The 16613-nt window shown below is 42.9% G+C and overlaps 3 protein-coding genes across 4 annotated transcripts; 2 read left to right on the top strand and 1 right to left on the bottom strand.

Moving 5' to 3' along the window:
* Positions 1 to 304: 304 nt before the first annotated feature.
* LOC103989666 (uncharacterized) lies at positions 305 to 7466 on the top strand. Its single transcript, XM_009408587.3, has 8 exons — positions 305 to 1204; positions 1472 to 1548; positions 2444 to 2612; positions 3176 to 3264; positions 4708 to 4872; positions 5085 to 5159; positions 6887 to 6990; positions 7074 to 7466. Exons 1-8 carry the CDS (start codon positions 547 to 549, stop codon positions 7177 to 7179), a joined length of 1443 nt encoding a protein of 480 aa, XP_009406862.2. The 5' UTR covers positions 305 to 546; the 3' UTR covers positions 7180 to 7466.
* A 1304-nt stretch (positions 7467 to 8770) lies between these two features.
* Positions 8771 to 12180, top strand: LOC135677184 (cytochrome P450 714B2-like). 2 transcript variants are annotated; one of them, XM_065189208.1, is made up of 5 exons: positions 8771 to 9806; positions 10601 to 10827; positions 10925 to 11172; positions 11263 to 11629; positions 11713 to 12179. In XM_065189208.1, exons 1-5 carry the CDS (start codon positions 9527 to 9529, stop codon positions 12136 to 12138), a joined length of 1548 nt encoding a protein of 515 aa, XP_065045280.1. In that variant the 5' UTR covers positions 8771 to 9526; the 3' UTR covers positions 12139 to 12179. The 2 variants fall into 2 exon arrangements, with proteins under 2 accessions (XP_065045280.1, XP_065045279.1); XM_065189207.1 differs by having other exon boundaries at positions 10925 to 11629; positions 11713 to 12180.
* Positions 12181 to 13607: 1427 nt separating this feature from the next.
* On the bottom strand, positions 13608 to 14631 carry LOC103989663 (protein LURP-one-related 8). The gene is made up of 2 exons (XM_009408585.3): positions 14395 to 14631; positions 13608 to 14220 (listed from the first exon to the last, which is right to left on the bottom strand). Exons 1-2 carry the CDS (start codon positions 14608 to 14610, stop codon positions 13846 to 13848), a joined length of 591 nt encoding a protein of 196 aa, XP_009406860.2. The 5' UTR covers positions 14611 to 14631; the 3' UTR covers positions 13608 to 13845.
* Positions 14632 to 16613: the final 1982 nt, after the last annotated feature.

Genomic DNA, 16613 nt, shown 5'->3' with positions numbered 1-16613 from the left:
CATATTCTGGGTCAGCAATGCTCTTTTTCCATGATCGTGCGTTGTGTCTTGTACTATAATGCTCTTTTTCCACTCATAAAAGCTATCATGATAAGGACACGAGAAAAAGAGAAAAAAAGAAAAAGGAGCTTTATAAGTCAAACTATTAATTATAATCATTCGAACAATTTAAATTTACTAAAAAGTTATAATCATTCGTATGTATATAGCAATATCAATTAAATTTTAAACATAATAATGCGGATAAGTAAACTTAGTTATTTTCAAGCTTACTTATTTATTATTAATCGTAAGTAAGGTTGCCTACCGCTGCACTGTTGTCCCCCGATCTCTTCCCTTCGGCAGCTGGGCGGATAGAGAAAGCGACTCCCAGCGCTCATCATCTATGCCGGTTTCTTCTTCTTCTTCTTCTTCTGCGGTCGATCGGGTTACTTAGGGTTTTCGAGAACTCTTTCCGCATCGATCGAAACCCTATTCTCCGTCCGACTAGGTCCGATCGATCGATTGCCCTTCTTTAAGCTTTCTCTTGCTCCGATTTGCGGTCCGATGATGGAAGCCTCCGGCAGAAGCTCGAATCCCTACCGAAGCCAGTCCGCCTCCTCCGGCAGCGGTTCTTCCAGGTGGTATCGGGTGCAGCTGTTGGCGTCCAATTTCATCCGGTCGCGTCTTTCCGACGTTTTGGACCACTTTGGGGTCTTGCGACCCAGGGCGAGTCACGCGGAGGCCGAGGGCTTGGTCGGTGGTGAGTCTCGCGTCCATGCTTCCGGTCGGATTGGTGGGTCTGCGGCCTCTACCGGCAGCGGTGGGGAAGTGTCTATACGGATTATTGGAGTGGGCGATCAGGAGAGTCTGCGGGTGGGATCGACCCAGCCACATCCTCTGGTAGTGGGGTCTGGAAGAGAGGGAGGTTCTAATGTTTCTGGCGTCTCAGGTGAGCCCATTGCTACTTTTTCGGAGAGGCGAGGAGGAGATGGAGGGAGTGATACTATGGTTGGTGAGTCAGCTTCGTCATCTTCTTCTGCGTCGGCATCTGTACCGCCTGTTGGTAGTAGGAGCATGGATGGAGACTCAAACATCACAGGAGGCAATAATAGAGATTCAACCTACCAGAGATATGATATACAGCAAATAGCAAGGTGGATCGAACAGATACTACCGTTCTCGTTGTTGCTACTGGTAGTCTTCATCAGGCAACATTTGCAAGGTAAGCTCTCTCAGAATTGGTTCTTCCAAATTGTAGCCATTGTCATTTATGTTATTTTTGTAAAACTTTGGCAGTAATGATAAGCAGATAATCTTTGAAGTAGATATGTAGAATCAATAACTTTTACTTGTTCTGATGTCACCTTTTTTTTTTTTTTTTTTTGCTTCTGAACCATTAGTCTAAGAAAATTTTTTCTGGTTCCTTTGTCATTTTATCTTTTTTAACTTTATCATATGTTTCTTTTGTGTGCAACCTTTACATACACAGGCTTCTTTGTCACTATTTGGATTGCAGCAGTGATGTTTAAGTCCAATGATATTTTGAGGAAGCAGACTGCTTTAAAGGTTTGTTATTGTTCTACTTTATGACACTTTTAAAGATGCAATTTACTCTGGATCTTGTGAAACTTCTTGCTGAATAACAATGCTACACTTTAATACAATTATATCCTTCCAAATGTGTTAAGATTACCTTTAAGTCTTGTTAAAATTAACAATGCTACATTTTGCTTAGGCATGATACAAATATACCATGCAATCTATTCCTCTGTGTATTTGGGTTTTGTTTTTAATCCAGCACATGATGAGTGCCTTGAGATGTTGATCTAATTTCTCCTGCTATAGCTTTATCACTTAAGGGGATCATGATAAGCAGTGCTTGCATAATAATTGCAAGTACTTGATTGTTGTATTAAATAACGACTAACATTATCTAGTTCAAACTAGAATACTGAAAATAGCATTCACAAAGGTAGGATCGATATGTCGAGTGTGTCAACCAATTCAGAGCAATATTTAGGTCGAGTGCACAAAATTTTTGATTCTTGGTCTTATAAGGTAGCCAGACATGCTATCCAACTACTTATGCACAAATATTTTGCGCCCCAATAATTTGTGTAATCAGACATTGCTATCCGAGTACATCATGCACAAATATGTTATGCTCCAATGATCCGTGTAACCTCTGGAATTATTTTCTACAAAGTTAATAATGCAAATTAATTCCTTCACCATTCATTTATCACACACTTCTGAACAATGGTTCAAGATCAGAACAAGTAAGGGCAAATATTTTTCATATCTTAGACTTTAATGCAATTTCATGAGATATTGGAAGCATCTGGCTAGGTTTTCTCGTCGTTAGTGTCTTGTAGGTACTTGGTTTTTTGCTGAGCAATTAGCACTTTTTTTCTGTTACGGATGGAACCTTCTATAATTTTGCTAGTTTTGGTCTCTGCAGGGTGAGAGAAAAATATCTGTCCTCATTGCAATCACACTAGTCTTCATGATTCATGTATTTGGAGTCTACTGGTGGTACAGGAACGATGATCTTCTATACCCTCTGGTCATGCTTCCCCCAAAGGAAATACTGCCATTTTGGCATGCCATTTTTATCATCATGGTCAATGGTATTTGCTTTATGATTAATATCTTCAGTTATTACGGCTTGTATGACCCTTCATTCCTGTCATACACTAGTATAAATCTGTCATCTAACATTCCATCTCTAGAACCTTTTAGTTTTGCTAAAGCCATACGCATCCATTTTCCTCCAGCTGTGTAGCCTGCTCTATTTTGTCTAGATTTTTGTTAATATTTGTAAATCTAGAATTTGCTTCACACTTTCATAAGCAAATTACTTGACGTATAGAGATATCTTTCTAAGCATTAGGATTTTTCATGCTTGTTCAGTTTCAGCTTTCGTGCCCTCCCTTTCTTTTTTAAGATTTTTAGGATGACTTCAAAGAAATTTGTGTTATACCAATTTTCCAGAATCTGTTCCGTGTCTTTTTGGTCTTCGAGTTTTTCAAGCTTAATACATCCTTTTACTAAAATCTAGTTACAGATTATGAAATTATTTGTAGATTTTTAATATTTTGTATATCCTTTCATATCTTCTTCATAATATGATAGTTTAAGAGTTCCTGGTGTCACAGCTTATGGATGGTCTATTGTTATGTGTACTTTACAGATACTATGGTGCGCCAGGCAGCTATGGTTGTTAAGTGTTTTCTATTGATGTACTACAAAAACAGTAGGGGACACAACTATCGAAAGCAGGTAATCCAGCTCGTTTCATTTTCCACTAGTCTCAGTTAAGTATATTTAATTTTATGTTTTCAATCAGAATTTAGATAAGATACCACCATAATGACTGAGGAACTTATCCAGTTGAAGTGTAACATGTACAACTTAGAGTAAGGTTCAATATAGATATATTTTGTCATCTGATCCATACTCATTTGACTGCACTTCTTGAGGCTCTGATGGTGATCTAATGTGAATGTCGGGAGAGAAGATATGGCGAATAAAGAGAATATAAAAACATGTAGCAGATATTAAATAAAGGTGCCTTTCTTATTGATTACAATAGTGATTTAAAAAGATGCTCGGGCGAGGCGAGGCGAGGCCCGAGCGCCTTGCTTCACTTCCAGGTGGCGCGCTTCAAAGAGGCACCGCCTGGGCGCTCGCCCGAGCCCAGGCACTGGGCGCTTCGGGCGAGCGCCTGGGTTAAACCAAGCAACCGAACTAGGATTTTAGGTCTGGTTCGGTCTCTGGTGCTTTAGTTGGTTCGATCGAACCAACTAAAACTGATATCAGCTGTCGCTGCCCAACCCTAACCCTGCTCGTTGCCGCTGTCGCTCCCGCTCCCACTGCTCGCCGCTGTCGCTACTCACTACCGCTGTCGCTCGCCGCTCCCGCTGTTTGTCGCTCCTGCTCCCGTCCCCACTCTCGCTATTGCTGTCGGTGCTGCTGCCGCTGCCGCTGCCGTTGCTGCTGCCGCTCGTCGCTCCTACTCCCGCTACTAGCCGCTGTCATCGCTCCCGCTCCCACTGCCTCCTTACACTCCCGTTGCCGTTGCCGCTTCCTCTTTTCTCAGTCAGCACCCCCTTACACTCCTTTTCCTTCTTCTCCTTCTGTATACTGTTAACAGTATACTAATAATAGTATTTGTATTTATTAGATTAATAATATATTATTTTGATTTTAATATTATTAATTTTTCTTAATTTAATAGCATATTTTTATTTAAAATTTTAAATAATTATATTTATTAATTATATTATATATTTTTATATTTTAGCGCCTCGCTTCGTTCGGATGAGTGCCTTGGGCGTTTTTGGATCTTAGCATCTTTTGACGCCTAACGCTTTTTAAATCACTGGATTACACAATCAATCAGTCATGCTTAGATTTTGCAGCAAAATCACTGGATTACAATCAATCGGTCATGCTTAGATTTTGCAGCAACACTGGGAATTGTGATCTTGACAACCATATGGTTGGCATGATTAAAGGGCAAAGGCTTATCATTAACTGCTATAGCTTCTTTCATGATGTCTTCTCTGTATGCTTGTGGATGTTTCTAACTTCTTTAAGCTCAAACCAGTATTTAGTGGTTTAGAAAACCATACGAATATTGTTTGTCATCATAAATGCTATCTACAGAAAGGTACAGGTTATCAGTAAACTAAACATTAATTTTCCAATATTTCTTTTTAGGGACAAATGTTGACGCTTGTTGAATACTTCCTTCTTTTGTACCGAGCTTTGTTGCCAACTCCTGTTTGGTACCGGTTCTTCCTGAACAAGGAATATGGAAGCCTCTTTTCATCCCTCACTACAGGGCTATACCTTACTTTCAAGCTGACATCAGTGGTGGAGAAAGTATGTCACTCGTCTCTTCTCTGCTAGCAAGCATCTGTTCTCCTTAATCTTGGAAGTACTAACAAACTGAAATTTCATAGTACAAGGTTACCTTTTCTAGAGTGTGATAACAAATCTTAACAAGCTGGAATTTCTAGCATGCTAGATGCAAGTTTGGCCTTTCCTAAAGTTTGAACCACAGTTCTTTGACACTAGCAAACCTGTGATTCCAGGTTCAATCGTTTTTTTCTGCATTGAAGGCGCTATCACGGAAGGTACATTATGGGTCTTATGCAACCACAGAACAGGTAAAATCTTAGTACTTGTACCACCAATGCTTTGTTAAAGGGTAATCAATTGAGTAAATTCTTGTATCTTTAGCTCGTTTTCCTTGCTTTTCTTCTCATGAAATATCACATCAAAATTAATTAAGATGTAACCTTGTTCATTGGGTATACTGATAATGGTATGAACATGAGTCACATTAGGGTTTAGACAGCCTACTCCTGGATTTCTGTTTTCAGCCAAAAGTGACAGAATTGAGAGAAAAGAGGAGGAAGCAAAGGAGTTACAAGTAAGAAATAGAGAATTAAAATAGAATGAGTAGTCAAAATGACTATCTGTCAAGATATCATGTTATAACTTGTTCTCCATTAACATTAATTATCGAAACATAAGACTGATGCTTACTCTAACACTCAAGGGAGAAAGCACATATTAAACTAATCGACAGTCTACTGTAAAACTAAACAAGTGGGCTACCAATACCAGTGACATCAAGCATCAAGCATGGATCTTTTTCCTCTTATTCTCAAGTTGGATTTTGATGTCCTCTTTCTGTTAGGATTTCATTTCAAGCAGTTCCTTCCGTTGCAACAAGGAAGATGTTTAGCCCTTCTCATGGATTTGGAAGAATATTTTTCTCAACTGGTGAGACATCATTCTAGTAAAATATAGATTTTGGGAAGTCGATCTCTTGGTTTTCAGAGGAAGAAATTGCTAGTTCCACACATGAATCTTTGGTTCTGGTTTATAGATGAGAACAAACCAAACTGGTAAACTCCAGCTTGGAAATTACTTAAAGCAAGCCAATCCATTTTGGTTGGGAAACAAAACCAAACTTAAACGTAGTGGTTATATTTGGTTTCTAATTGATTTTATTTCTAATTAATCTAATTATAGGAATTTTGTGAAACAGCCAATATTAGAAAACATTGGAACTGGTTCACTTTAAAGGAAAAAGGCATATCAGCTTTGTGAAGAAATGAACAAAAATCCTACCTTGGAAGTCGTGAACCTGATAGTTTCAAAAATGCTCATGTGCATACCATGTAGGTCAGCATGGTATAGAATCCTTACACTTGGTATTCATTCAAAAATACCACAGAAATCTTTTATGGAATCATGACAAACAGATGTGAGAAAGAAATTTCCAAACAGTTGTAGCGGCAATGAGACTAAAATATAACTTTGAATTTATTTAACATTGAATAGGATCTTCTCTATACTAAGGAATTTGCATGGCAAATGCAATGAAATTAAGATACATTCTTTTCTACTAAAATTTATTTGATTGAGGCATTCAAATGTTTTTTTATCTAGTTGACGACATATGTTTCAAACTCAAAGCAACTGGCCTTACCATGGCAACTAGAACGGGAAAAGAAATTGATTTTCTGATGATCCTGTGGGACAAATGAGCCTGCAAGAAATCTTCAGAAAAAAGGAAACGTCCTCAAGAACTTGATTTACTACATGATGATCACTGAAGGAAGATAGCAAAACAATGTGGACGCGTAGAAAAAGAGCAGTACTTAGTTTGTCTCAATTTTTGGAGCGTAAAACTATGGAACTAGTCCCAGTGGTTTTGGTGCGAGCATTAACCACTTTGCACTTAGAATTTTCTTCATTTGTGTCTACATCTTTATGCTTGATTTTGTACCTAGAGCAACATGAATGGAATCTCTCGCAGCAAAATTATAACTAAGAAGGTTTCTGTCATGCGATGCATTCACATGTCGTGGAATTGATACAGGTGATTGCAGCTGGTGATCTTTGTGCCATTTGCCAAGAGAAAATGCACGCTCCCATCTTACTTCATTGTAAACACATCTTCTGTGAGGACTGTGTCTCTGAGTGGTAAATTCTCTCTTTCATGTGCTTGTATGGGAAGAAGCTTCCACAAGTTGCTTATTAAATATTTGGATGTCGCCCTTTTTCAGGTTTGAGAGAGAAAGGACGTGTCCTCTGTGCAGGGCACTGGTCAAACCTGCAGATCTCCGGTCATTTGGTGATGGTTCCACGAGCTTGTTCTTTCAGCTGTTCTAGTTCAGGTCATCAGCTACATATACTGAGCCTGGGATACAGCATTATGGCCAGGAATTAGCAAGCAGGCTTCTTACCGCATTGTGGTGTATATGTTACGGTGTTCTGACAGCAGCTGAAGCTTTCTGTAAATGTCACCGCTGCTCGAGTTGATTGCTGTAACCAATCTATATATGCCCAGTATGGAATATCATGAAACAGAAGCAAGAGAAGTTTGACGGCATTTACAGTATAAATACGCATCTACCTCACATTATTGTCAATAAAATGTCCGCAGCATATATTTTTCATTGAGTTAGTTGATGGTCATTGTCGATCAGAGACGATGATCAAGTCGGGCATTCGGTCATGCGGACAACCAATCAAACTTCCGCATGGTGCCTGATTTGTAGATAAAAATATCAGCACCCAATAAAGGTTAGTAATTGTCATCAAAGATGCAATCATATAAAGTTTTGGTAGTCTCAGTAAATAAAGAATGAAAAAGAGTCCTTGTGAAGAGAAAACTATCTGGTAAATAGGGTTTTGTTTTTCTATATTAAATGCTAGAAGGTCTTTAAAATGCTAATTTTCATATATACATATAATCTTCAGTTCAGTGACATCAATATTGGGTAAGTGTAGTTGTTTTGCATGCATCAACATGATGATCTTGCTATTTTATCATGATTGCTGTAATGGGGAATCAGAGCATCTGAAATTTTCCAACTTCGATAAACCTTCAAGGGTTCTATAAGTTTGTAAAAAAATAATGTGATCTTGATGCAAGCAAAGACTTGAGAGTGAACTTTGAGAATCTTAAGATGAAGGCTAGCAAGACACAGGTCTCAATCTGTCACATTTAAGATGGAGCTCATCTTTGGTTCTGCGTGTTTAAGAACACTCCAATCCTTGTTTTCAACGTCAGAAAAGTTCATTCGACAGCAGTCCTTAACTCTTCGTCTCGCAGAAAGCCAGCATTTCAATGCAGGCTTTGCAGAGAGGAAGAGCTCAGTGGGTTGTTCCTCTTTCCAAGGTCGGCTTTACGTGCGCCTCAAGTCTGGCTTTTGGTGTGCAGCGCAGTCGCAGACAGCATGATAAGAAGCGAAAGTGTTCCTCCTGTGGCACACAGATGGGTGGAGGTTGGTGTGAGGTGGAGCTGCTCCCACTGTAACCATGGCATGGAAAAAGGCAGGCAAGCAAGCCATGGCCTTGGCCGTAGGCGTTACACAAAAGCAGTACCAAAACAGCTGGCTATGTGCAAACGACACGATGCCTGCACCAATCACTGCTTCTTGTCTGAATGCAGCAACACAGGGAGAGAGAGACAGAGAGAGAGAGCGAGAGAGAGGAGGGGACTTGTCGTCTCCTCTGTCCGTCCTCCCACATCCCCTGTATTTTTGTTGGAAGAAGCATCACCCTTCATCATAGTCTCTGCCACCAAACGGATTTAGTGAAGATTGATGTGACTGCAGGGGCCTTCGTATTGGACAAATGCCATGGACCGTCCGCCCAGCGGACACTGCTGAGTTGGGGCAGTCTCAGTCTCTTGTCTCTGTTTCTTCAGCAGAGGAGAGTTGAGCTGTAATGACTGTTCCTGGCACGGTTGCTTTGAATTTGAGCTGAAGCGTTCCAGACGCGGATTTAGGTAAGTTGTTATTGGTTGGATGTGTAAGAAGTAGAACGAGTGGCAGTGATCTGAACCTGCCATGGGCCACTGGGTGGCAAGGCTGTCTCAATTCTGGAATCAGCTTTATTCAGCTACAACGAGCAGCAGCTTCACATGGACTTCGGGAACGCCTCCCTCCCTCCCTCCTCAGAGTACTCGCGTCGAGACCAAGCTTACAAGACAACTGTATGACATGGACAACCCTTGACGGCACATATACCTATGAGGTACATAGCCATGATTAAGAGAGAGTCTAGCTACACATTGTACCGGGGGATCTGCTGCTGCTCTGCATCCCGCCGGATAACTGGGTCTCGGCGAGCATAATCCCCCCGAAGCGGGCAGAAGAGATTCTTTGCTGCGTGGAGACAAACCAGTCCTGATCAAAGAATACACTAATGGCGAGCAGGTAAGAAGACGATAACGATAATTGCGGGAGTCCACGAATTCATGTGAGTTGTTGTTGTACAAGTGGTCCATCCCAGGAAATTATAGTAACTCGGAACAGCTTTTAGTGGGATGGAGGGGGTGGGGAAGAGTGAGAGCCCGGTTGCTGGGAGTGGTCTTGTAATCTAGCATGGATTCCATCTCCTTTTCTTGTTCCCATGCAACTCGACTCTTGTTAGGGTGAGGGAGAAGGAATCATGTACATGTCATATAAATAGCAGCGAGAGTGCGGTGGAGGTGGAGGTGGAGGTGGAGATGGAGATGGAGGTCTGGCTTTCCTTGTGGGCGGTCGGCGTCTGCGGCTTGCTTCTGATCTACTTCTACTCCGTCGCTTGGCTGCGGCCGGAGAGCATCCGAAACAAGCTGCGGCAGCAAGGCATCACCGGCCCTCCGTCGTCCTTCCTCTACGGGAACTCCCTCGAGATGAAGAAGCTCGTCATGGCGGAGCGATCTCGAGGCGGGCGAGGCGTGGAGATAAAGCACGACTACACCCCCCTCGTGTTTCCTTACTTCGAGCGGTGGAGGAAACACTACGGTACGATCCGATTGCACGCTTTGTTTATGCTCCTCCTCCTCCTCCTCCTCTTTCGCATCGGTGAATCCGCTTTGAAATGAGCTGGGATTCCTCTCGTGACTGGTCGTGTCTCGCCTGCACCACTTGCCTTGCGTTCCTTGTTCATGCAAGCGGACAGTGGGAGTTCAAACTGGGCCCAGAGGCGAGGACTTACATGATTGCTGCCTCTCCCTTTCGCCTTCGCCTTCGCCTGGTAAAGCCGCTGCGAGGAGAAACGAGAAGGAGAGGTTGTGCTTTATGGAAAGAGACCCAAGGTTAAAGAGTGAGGCAGATATGAAAAGGATGGGGAGGAGACAGGAAGAAGGATCCTCATGGAGACATTGTCTGACTGACGCAGTTTTCGGAGCATGATCTCCACACGTCTCTGCAGAAAGTGGTGTTGGTGATGTCTTCCGCCTGATGAAGCTTAGAATTCCCATAAGATTCTTGTGATGAACGCGTTCGAGGAAATGAATCTGTGGCTCAGAACAGTGGCAGTGTGACGCACAGCCTAAGATCAGATCTCCATCCAGTCGTGTTTGGTGTCCGATACACATCGCCGATGGCATGTCCAATTAAAGACGGCCACCGTAAAGATTCCACAGGTGGTCACATCAGGAACCATGACAAAGCCAAATTCACCGAGCTTGAGCTTACCGCATCAACTTAGAGGAACAACAACAATAACTAATTAGATACAATAGGGTGGAACAGAAGAGAAAGATCCAGTGTTTGATGATGATGATGATGATGATGCATCGTTTCGATTCATGCAGGTCCAGTGTTCTCGTATTCGATGGGCAATGTAGTCGCCTTGCACGTGAGCCATCCGGATCTTGTGAAGGAAATCAGCCTCTGTTCATCTCTGGACCTGGGAAAGGCCACCTACTTGAAGAAGACCCATGAGCCTCTGTTCGGTGAAGGCATTCTGAAATCCAATGGGGTGTCTTGGTCTCACCAAAGGAAGATTATAGCACCCGAGTTCTTCTCCGACAAGGTTAAGGTAGTCAACGCAGCTTCCTTCCTTGAATACACACCATTTTCGGTTCATCGGACCGGGGACTCACACCGGCTGGCATGTGTGTGGAAAATGCATGCAGGGCATGGTGGATTTGATGGTGGACTCTGCCATCCCTGTGCTGAAGTCGTGGGAGGAAACAGTGGAGCTCGGAGGAGGAACTGCAGAAATAAAGGTTGATGAGGATTTAAGGTGCTACTCTGCAGATGTGATCTCCAGAACATGTTTCGGGAGCAACTACATCAGGGGGAAAGAGATCTTTCAGAAGCTGAGAGCGCTGCAAAAGGCTGTTTCAAGACCCAATCTCTTCGCTGAAATCACCGGATTAAGGTGCTGCTGCTATCTATATATGATCCCCCTTTCATCCCCCCCGCCGTCTCTGTTGCTTCTGAGATGCCAAGTATGCTGGCGTCCTGACAGATGTCTTCCCACGAAAAGAGGCCGAGAGGTGAGGAGGCTGAACAAGGAAGTGAATTCCCTCATCCTGAAGACGGTGAAGGAGGAGGGCGAGGGAAGGGAGAACCGCACGTCGCAGCACAGCCTGCTGCATGCCATCCTCCGCAGCGCCAACAACGGCCTGACCTACACCCACGCCTCCGACAGCTTCATAGTGGACAACTGCAAGAACATATACTTCGCCGGCCACGAGGCCACTGCCGTGGCCACGACGTGGTGCCTCATGTTGCTCGCCCTGCACCCGGAGTGGCAAGCTCGCGCTCGCGCCGAGGCGGCGGAGGTCTGCGGCGGCCGGTCGCTGGACGCCCACGCACTCCAAAAGATGAAGACGGTGAGCACTGAATCCTCTTCTTCATTGCAGCAGCAGCAACACTACTTTCCCCTTGCACTTGATCTCACCTACTGGGGCTGCAGTTAACCATGGTGATCCAGGAGACGCTGCGACTGTACCCTCCCGGAGCATTCGTGGCGAGAGAGGCACTACAGGAGATGGAGTTTGGGGGGATTCACATCCCCAAAGGCGTCAACATCTACGTGCCCGTCTCCACCTTGCACCACGACGCCACCATCTGGGGTGCAGACGTGCTGGAGTTCAAGCCCGAGAGGTTCTCCCGGGGCATCATGGGGGCGTGTCAGCTCCCACAGACGTACTTGCCCTTCGGGGCCGGGCCACGGACGTGTCTGGGCCAGAACTTCGCCATGATCGAGTTGAAGGTCATCCTCTCCCTCATCCTCCTTAGGTTCAGCTTCTCATTGTCACCGAACTACTTCCACTCCCCATCCTTGAGATTGATTGTAGAGCCTGAGTTCGGAGTGAAGCTCATGGTGAAGAAGGCATGACATGATGACTCGCCTAACCTGATTATATATATATATATATATATATATATATATATATATATATATATATATATATATATATATATATATATATATATATATATATATATATATATATATTTCAATCAAAATATACTTGTTTTACTTGGGTTTACAAGTTGTTTAGGTAAAGTGGGTAAAAGTAATTGTATGCATCAAAGCTCAAGAACATTTTACAGCCACTAAATGCCTCTCACTTCTGTTCTTCTCTCAGTTAAAACCCTCATACGCCACCATTATCTGTACTACGGGAGTTTGGAAGGCATTACCTGATCTCATCTCTCTCTCTCTATACATATACATCTATATACTGGTTATGTTGCGCAAGTGGTCAACAGATATTTCTTTCTCTTAGCAGAAGTCTCAACGCACCTCCTTCTCTCTCTCTCTCTCTCTCTCTCTCTCTCTCTTCAGAAACATCCATCATCAATTTTGTGCTTAATCTTTTTTAGCAGAACTTTTGTCCTTGGTGAACTTGATGGCGTCAGACACCAACAGATGATTGAATTGTTCCTATTAATTAGCTTCTGCAGTTCTCCTACTTGTGCAATTCTGGTGCAAAGAATAATGTGATATTTTCATTCAGATTTGAGAGATAATTCCTTTTTGTTGACAAAAGCTATTGAAAAAATGAGAAATAATTTTACTTCGCACAGATGATCGGGAAAACTAAAACACGTGTTCCATGACTTCTATGATTTCATTGCTGAGTCGTCAACATGGCTTGATTCAATCCGAGTGTGCAAAATCGTCAACACGGTTTCCTAACGGGAGAGTCGACATCATATCAGGTTGGGACATCGTCTACCGAGCCAATCTGAGGTAGAGCTAGGGGTTGTTGTTCCTTTATCGTTGGGCTCCTACACACAAGTCGAAGTCAGAAGGGGGAATCCCGACTCAATCCCTCCGAAGCTTAAGTTAGCATAGTGATGATGGGGTGGCTTTAAGTATCCGAGTTTCGACCCCCTGGGTTGGTCGGGCGACTGACTTTTATATCCGCGGTCGAGGATCGATCATACTTGGTTCGTTGATGCTCGTCGACGCTCCAGGCAACGGGCTCATATACTCTACGTAAGCACTAACCGACCTACATGGCTTTGCGCCTTCCCAAACGACTCTACACTATACGACGGCGCCCTGTATAGCCTCGGGCGATGCAGGCGCAATCGACCATCTCGTATAGTTCTGATGTGACGAGTGAATAAATACCAAAATATGCCCTGTCAAACACCCATTCATTAATTTTCATGATCAAATTTGGCCATGAATCCATTTACTTAGGCCATGCAATTACCTTACTGCATAAAATATCCAGCAAATTCACAAAATAAAACGTGGAGTTGGCATAAAAGTCAACTCAGATCTAACATCAAACATGATGTTACAAAAAATCAAGTGTTGCATAATTTCACCCGAGGATGGAGGAGATGGGAAGCAAATCCATCATTTCATTACACTACAACATGTTGAAATGATTAAAACAGTCTCTCAAACTGCTACCTTGGACAACATCTGCCAAACGAAGCATCAAAAAAGAGAGTTTTGTTTCCTTACCCTCTCATCTCTCCTTCCCTTTTCTTCTTTTACATGATTTGCTATCCTTTTTACAGCCATTCTACGGACCACTACATGCACACAAGCCATAGAAGAAGACACAGCAGAAGAGACTCAGACTCTCAGAAGCGATCCACGAGACCCGAACATTTGGTCGAGCAGTATGACGATGGCCATTGCGAGGGTGGCGTCGAACCCCGGCTCGACGATGAGGCGGAACACGTCGGCGCCGAAGGCGACACCGCCGACCGGCTCCTTTCGCTTGATCTGCGCCAGCTGCCGCCGCCCGTCGTCGTAGACGGCGCAGCATCGCCGCGAGTAGGAGCCCTCGACCTCGTAGGCGCGGCAGGACTTGGCGCGGGAGGAACACGGGGTCACATGCACCACCGACCTGGAACTGATGAGGTTTACTTGCTTCTTGACCGCAAACCGCGGGTTGGCCACCTCCTCCCCTTGGTAGATCAGCCAGTGTTCTCCCAGACTAAGCTTCTGCGCGCAGAACGAGCGATCAGACGAAGAACAGAGACAATACGCAGAAAAATCGAATCTTTTTTATGCTCGAACAACAAAGATCGGATCTTCTTCTTCTTCTTCTTCTTCTTCTTCTTCTTCTTCTTCTTCTTCTTCTCAGACTAGATCAAAACGAAAGCAAGAGCGATCTACCTTCCTTCGAATCGTTAACAGGGGCTTCCCGTCGGCCTCCATGAGGACGATCTCCCCTTTATTCCCGGAGGCATAGTTGTCGACTCGAAACACAAGATTCCCCTTCGCGTCGAAGACGGTGAACCCGTCGCCGTGGAAGAGGAGCGACTTCCGCCAAACCGTCAGCGCCGCCGCCTCGCATCCGCCGGAGGACGCGTTCGGGTGGACCTTCGTCATCGCCGGGATCCGAAGCGAGGACTGGGCAGCCGCAGGAGGAAGCCGCGGTCTCTACTTATAGCGTCGTCCGCCAAAAAAGCCCACGGAGGGCAGTCTAGAGAATTCATCTCCGCACGTGCGCTGCAGCTGCCGTGACGTCGACGGGGTATTAGAACCCGATTAGAGTAATTGCGGCGTTTAGCCTTCCATGGATTCGACCGTAATCGGGAGTCGTGGCTCTTAGGAAGCCACGTGGCAGATTATTTAGTGCTAATGACAGTGGATGGCTTCAACGGGTCGGTGTTTAACTAAAATTGAGAGATTTTTTTATCGCAAAAAATCGAGATATGTCGGACGAGAAATACAATTAACAAACGATGAGAGGTCTTTTCTTTGATTCAGTCATTTGTCTTATCAATCGTTCTAATAATACTTTAATTATTTTGTGATGTCACGATGGACTAATTTAATGAGGCCGTACTGAATTAGGCTGTATGTGGAGCAATTCATCGTTGATACTTAGAAGCGTTGACCGTAAAGGATATGTTCGACCGATATAAACAAAGATCTTCATCCATATCCTGCAAAATGCACGAATTACAATTCATTGCTCCCAACCTAACATGGCTACGCTACACTCTGATCTCCATGCTTTAGAAAGTTTGATTACTTCAAAATTTGACTTTGATCGACTTGCACCCCATTCCCCCAAGCAACAAAGTCCAATCCTTCCCCTAACTATTAATTATAAAGAACAGTAATATAATGTTGATGATTCATATTCGATAAATTATAATTTAAATGAATGAATATGATATTTTTAGTATTTTAATGAGATTAAGTATATATATTATTCGTATAATTAGTTATTTTTAATATTTCGATGTTTACACTTTTAAAAGTTATATTATGATTCGGAGTTAAACATATTGAGATACAGTTAAAAAAATAATTTATAGAATTAAAAAAACAAAAGAGAAAAGAAGTTAAATAATTTATTTCGTAAGTATATAGATCTTGATGTAATTTTTGAAAATATACGAATCGAAATGATAAAAAATAACTAATTATAGAGGATAATATATAATTAATTTTTTTTAAAGATAAATACGAGTAAGAGATAGAGAGAGAGAGAGAGAGAGTTAAAAAATGAAAAGAATGAATGATTTGTTGGAGTAACGGGTTCAAATATTTTATTTTTATAAAATTAATATCAAAATAATTAATTATAAAGATAATACATAATTAATTAGTCCATTTTTTTTTTAGATAAACATGTGAAAGAGATAGAGTTATATATTGCCGCATATTGGATTGGGATAGAGACCCTAACAGGACCCGTCCCACGCCCAAGCTCGAGTCTCTACCATGTCCCTCGGAAAAGGAGGCAGGCAATGTAATAATGCAGGCCATATTCCAAGGCAGGGAAAGACGGAAAAGGAGAGGTGGATTCCAACTTTTGCCAAAGGAAGCAGAAACAAAAGAAGCCTAATGGAAGCATGCTCAAGATCGAGATGGTCTCACAATCCCATGGCTGGGATCCCTCTGATATATGATACAGCAGAAATTATGTTCACTTGCGAATATTTGGTGAAATGGATGGATTGAGGTGACATGTTCTCTTCATGAGCGAGAGAGAGAGAGATGCAAACGACTAGAAGACATTTAGGTGATTGATTTTGGTCGTTCTTTCCTTGTTGTGCATCAATGGATCTTATAATCCGATGGAGAGTAAAATGATGAGGAAAAATATCTAACGCAGACAACATCTTGTTGCAGAATCTGTCACCGACTTGCTTGACCAGATAACTTGTCAGCACTACCAAGTCATGTAGATTTTGTCGGCATCACAGGCTGAGGAGCTAACACCATTGACTGTGTTTGTGGAAGGAACCAATCGCTAGCGAGCTTTCAATTGCCAACACATGTACAACCTTTTCAAGGCCTGGAAAGGATTTCATGGACGTCACAACCGCACCTCGAATAATTGCAGATGGGAAAGAAGAGAATGAGTGAACTAGATT

Source organism: Musa acuminata, chromosome BXJ1-6 (genome assembly GCF_036884655.1).
Source record: "Musa acuminata AAA Group cultivar baxijiao chromosome BXJ1-6, Cavendish_Baxijiao_AAA, whole genome shotgun sequence".
Taxonomy (NCBI): domain Eukaryota; kingdom Viridiplantae; phylum Streptophyta; class Magnoliopsida; order Zingiberales; family Musaceae; genus Musa; species Musa acuminata.
This window is presented reverse-complemented; position numbering and strand designations above follow the sequence as displayed.

What these genes read in the sequence shown, in the direction of transcription:
- LOC103989666 (XM_009408587.3), top strand. Translation starts at nt 547, where the DNA reads ATGATGGAAGCCTCCGGCAGAAGCTCGAATCCCTACCGAAGCCAGTCC. An exon ending in GGAAGCAGACTGCTTTAAAG is followed by an intron (nt 1,549 to 2,443) that starts GTTTGTTATTGT and finishes TGGTCTCTGCAG; the next exon opens with GGTGAGAGAAAAATATCTGT. An exon ending in TGACATCAGTGGTGGAGAAA is followed by an intron (nt 4,873 to 5,084) that starts GTATGTCACTCG and finishes CTGTGATTCCAG; the next exon opens with GTTCAATCGTTTTTTTCTGC.
- LOC135677184 (XM_065189207.1), top strand. Translation starts at nt 9,527, where the DNA reads ATGGAGATGGAGGTCTGGCTTTCCTTGTGGGCGGTCGGCGTCTGCGGC. An exon ending in GCGGTGGAGGAAACACTACG is followed by an intron (nt 9,807 to 10,600) that starts GTACGATCCGAT and finishes CGATTCATGCAG; the next exon opens with GTCCAGTGTTCTCGTATTCG. An exon ending in TCTTCTCCGACAAGGTTAAG is followed by an intron (nt 10,828 to 10,924) that starts GTAGTCAACGCA and finishes AAATGCATGCAG; the next exon opens with GGCATGGTGGATTTGATGGT.
- LOC103989663 (XM_009408585.3), bottom strand. Translation starts at nt 14,610, where the DNA reads ATGACGAAGGTCCACCCGAACGCGTCCTCCGGCGGATGCGAGGCGGCG. An exon ending in TGTTAACGATTCGAAGGAAG is followed by an intron (nt 14,221 to 14,394) that starts GTAGATCGCTCT and finishes TTCTGCGCGCAG; the next exon opens with AAGCTTAGTCTGGGAGAACA.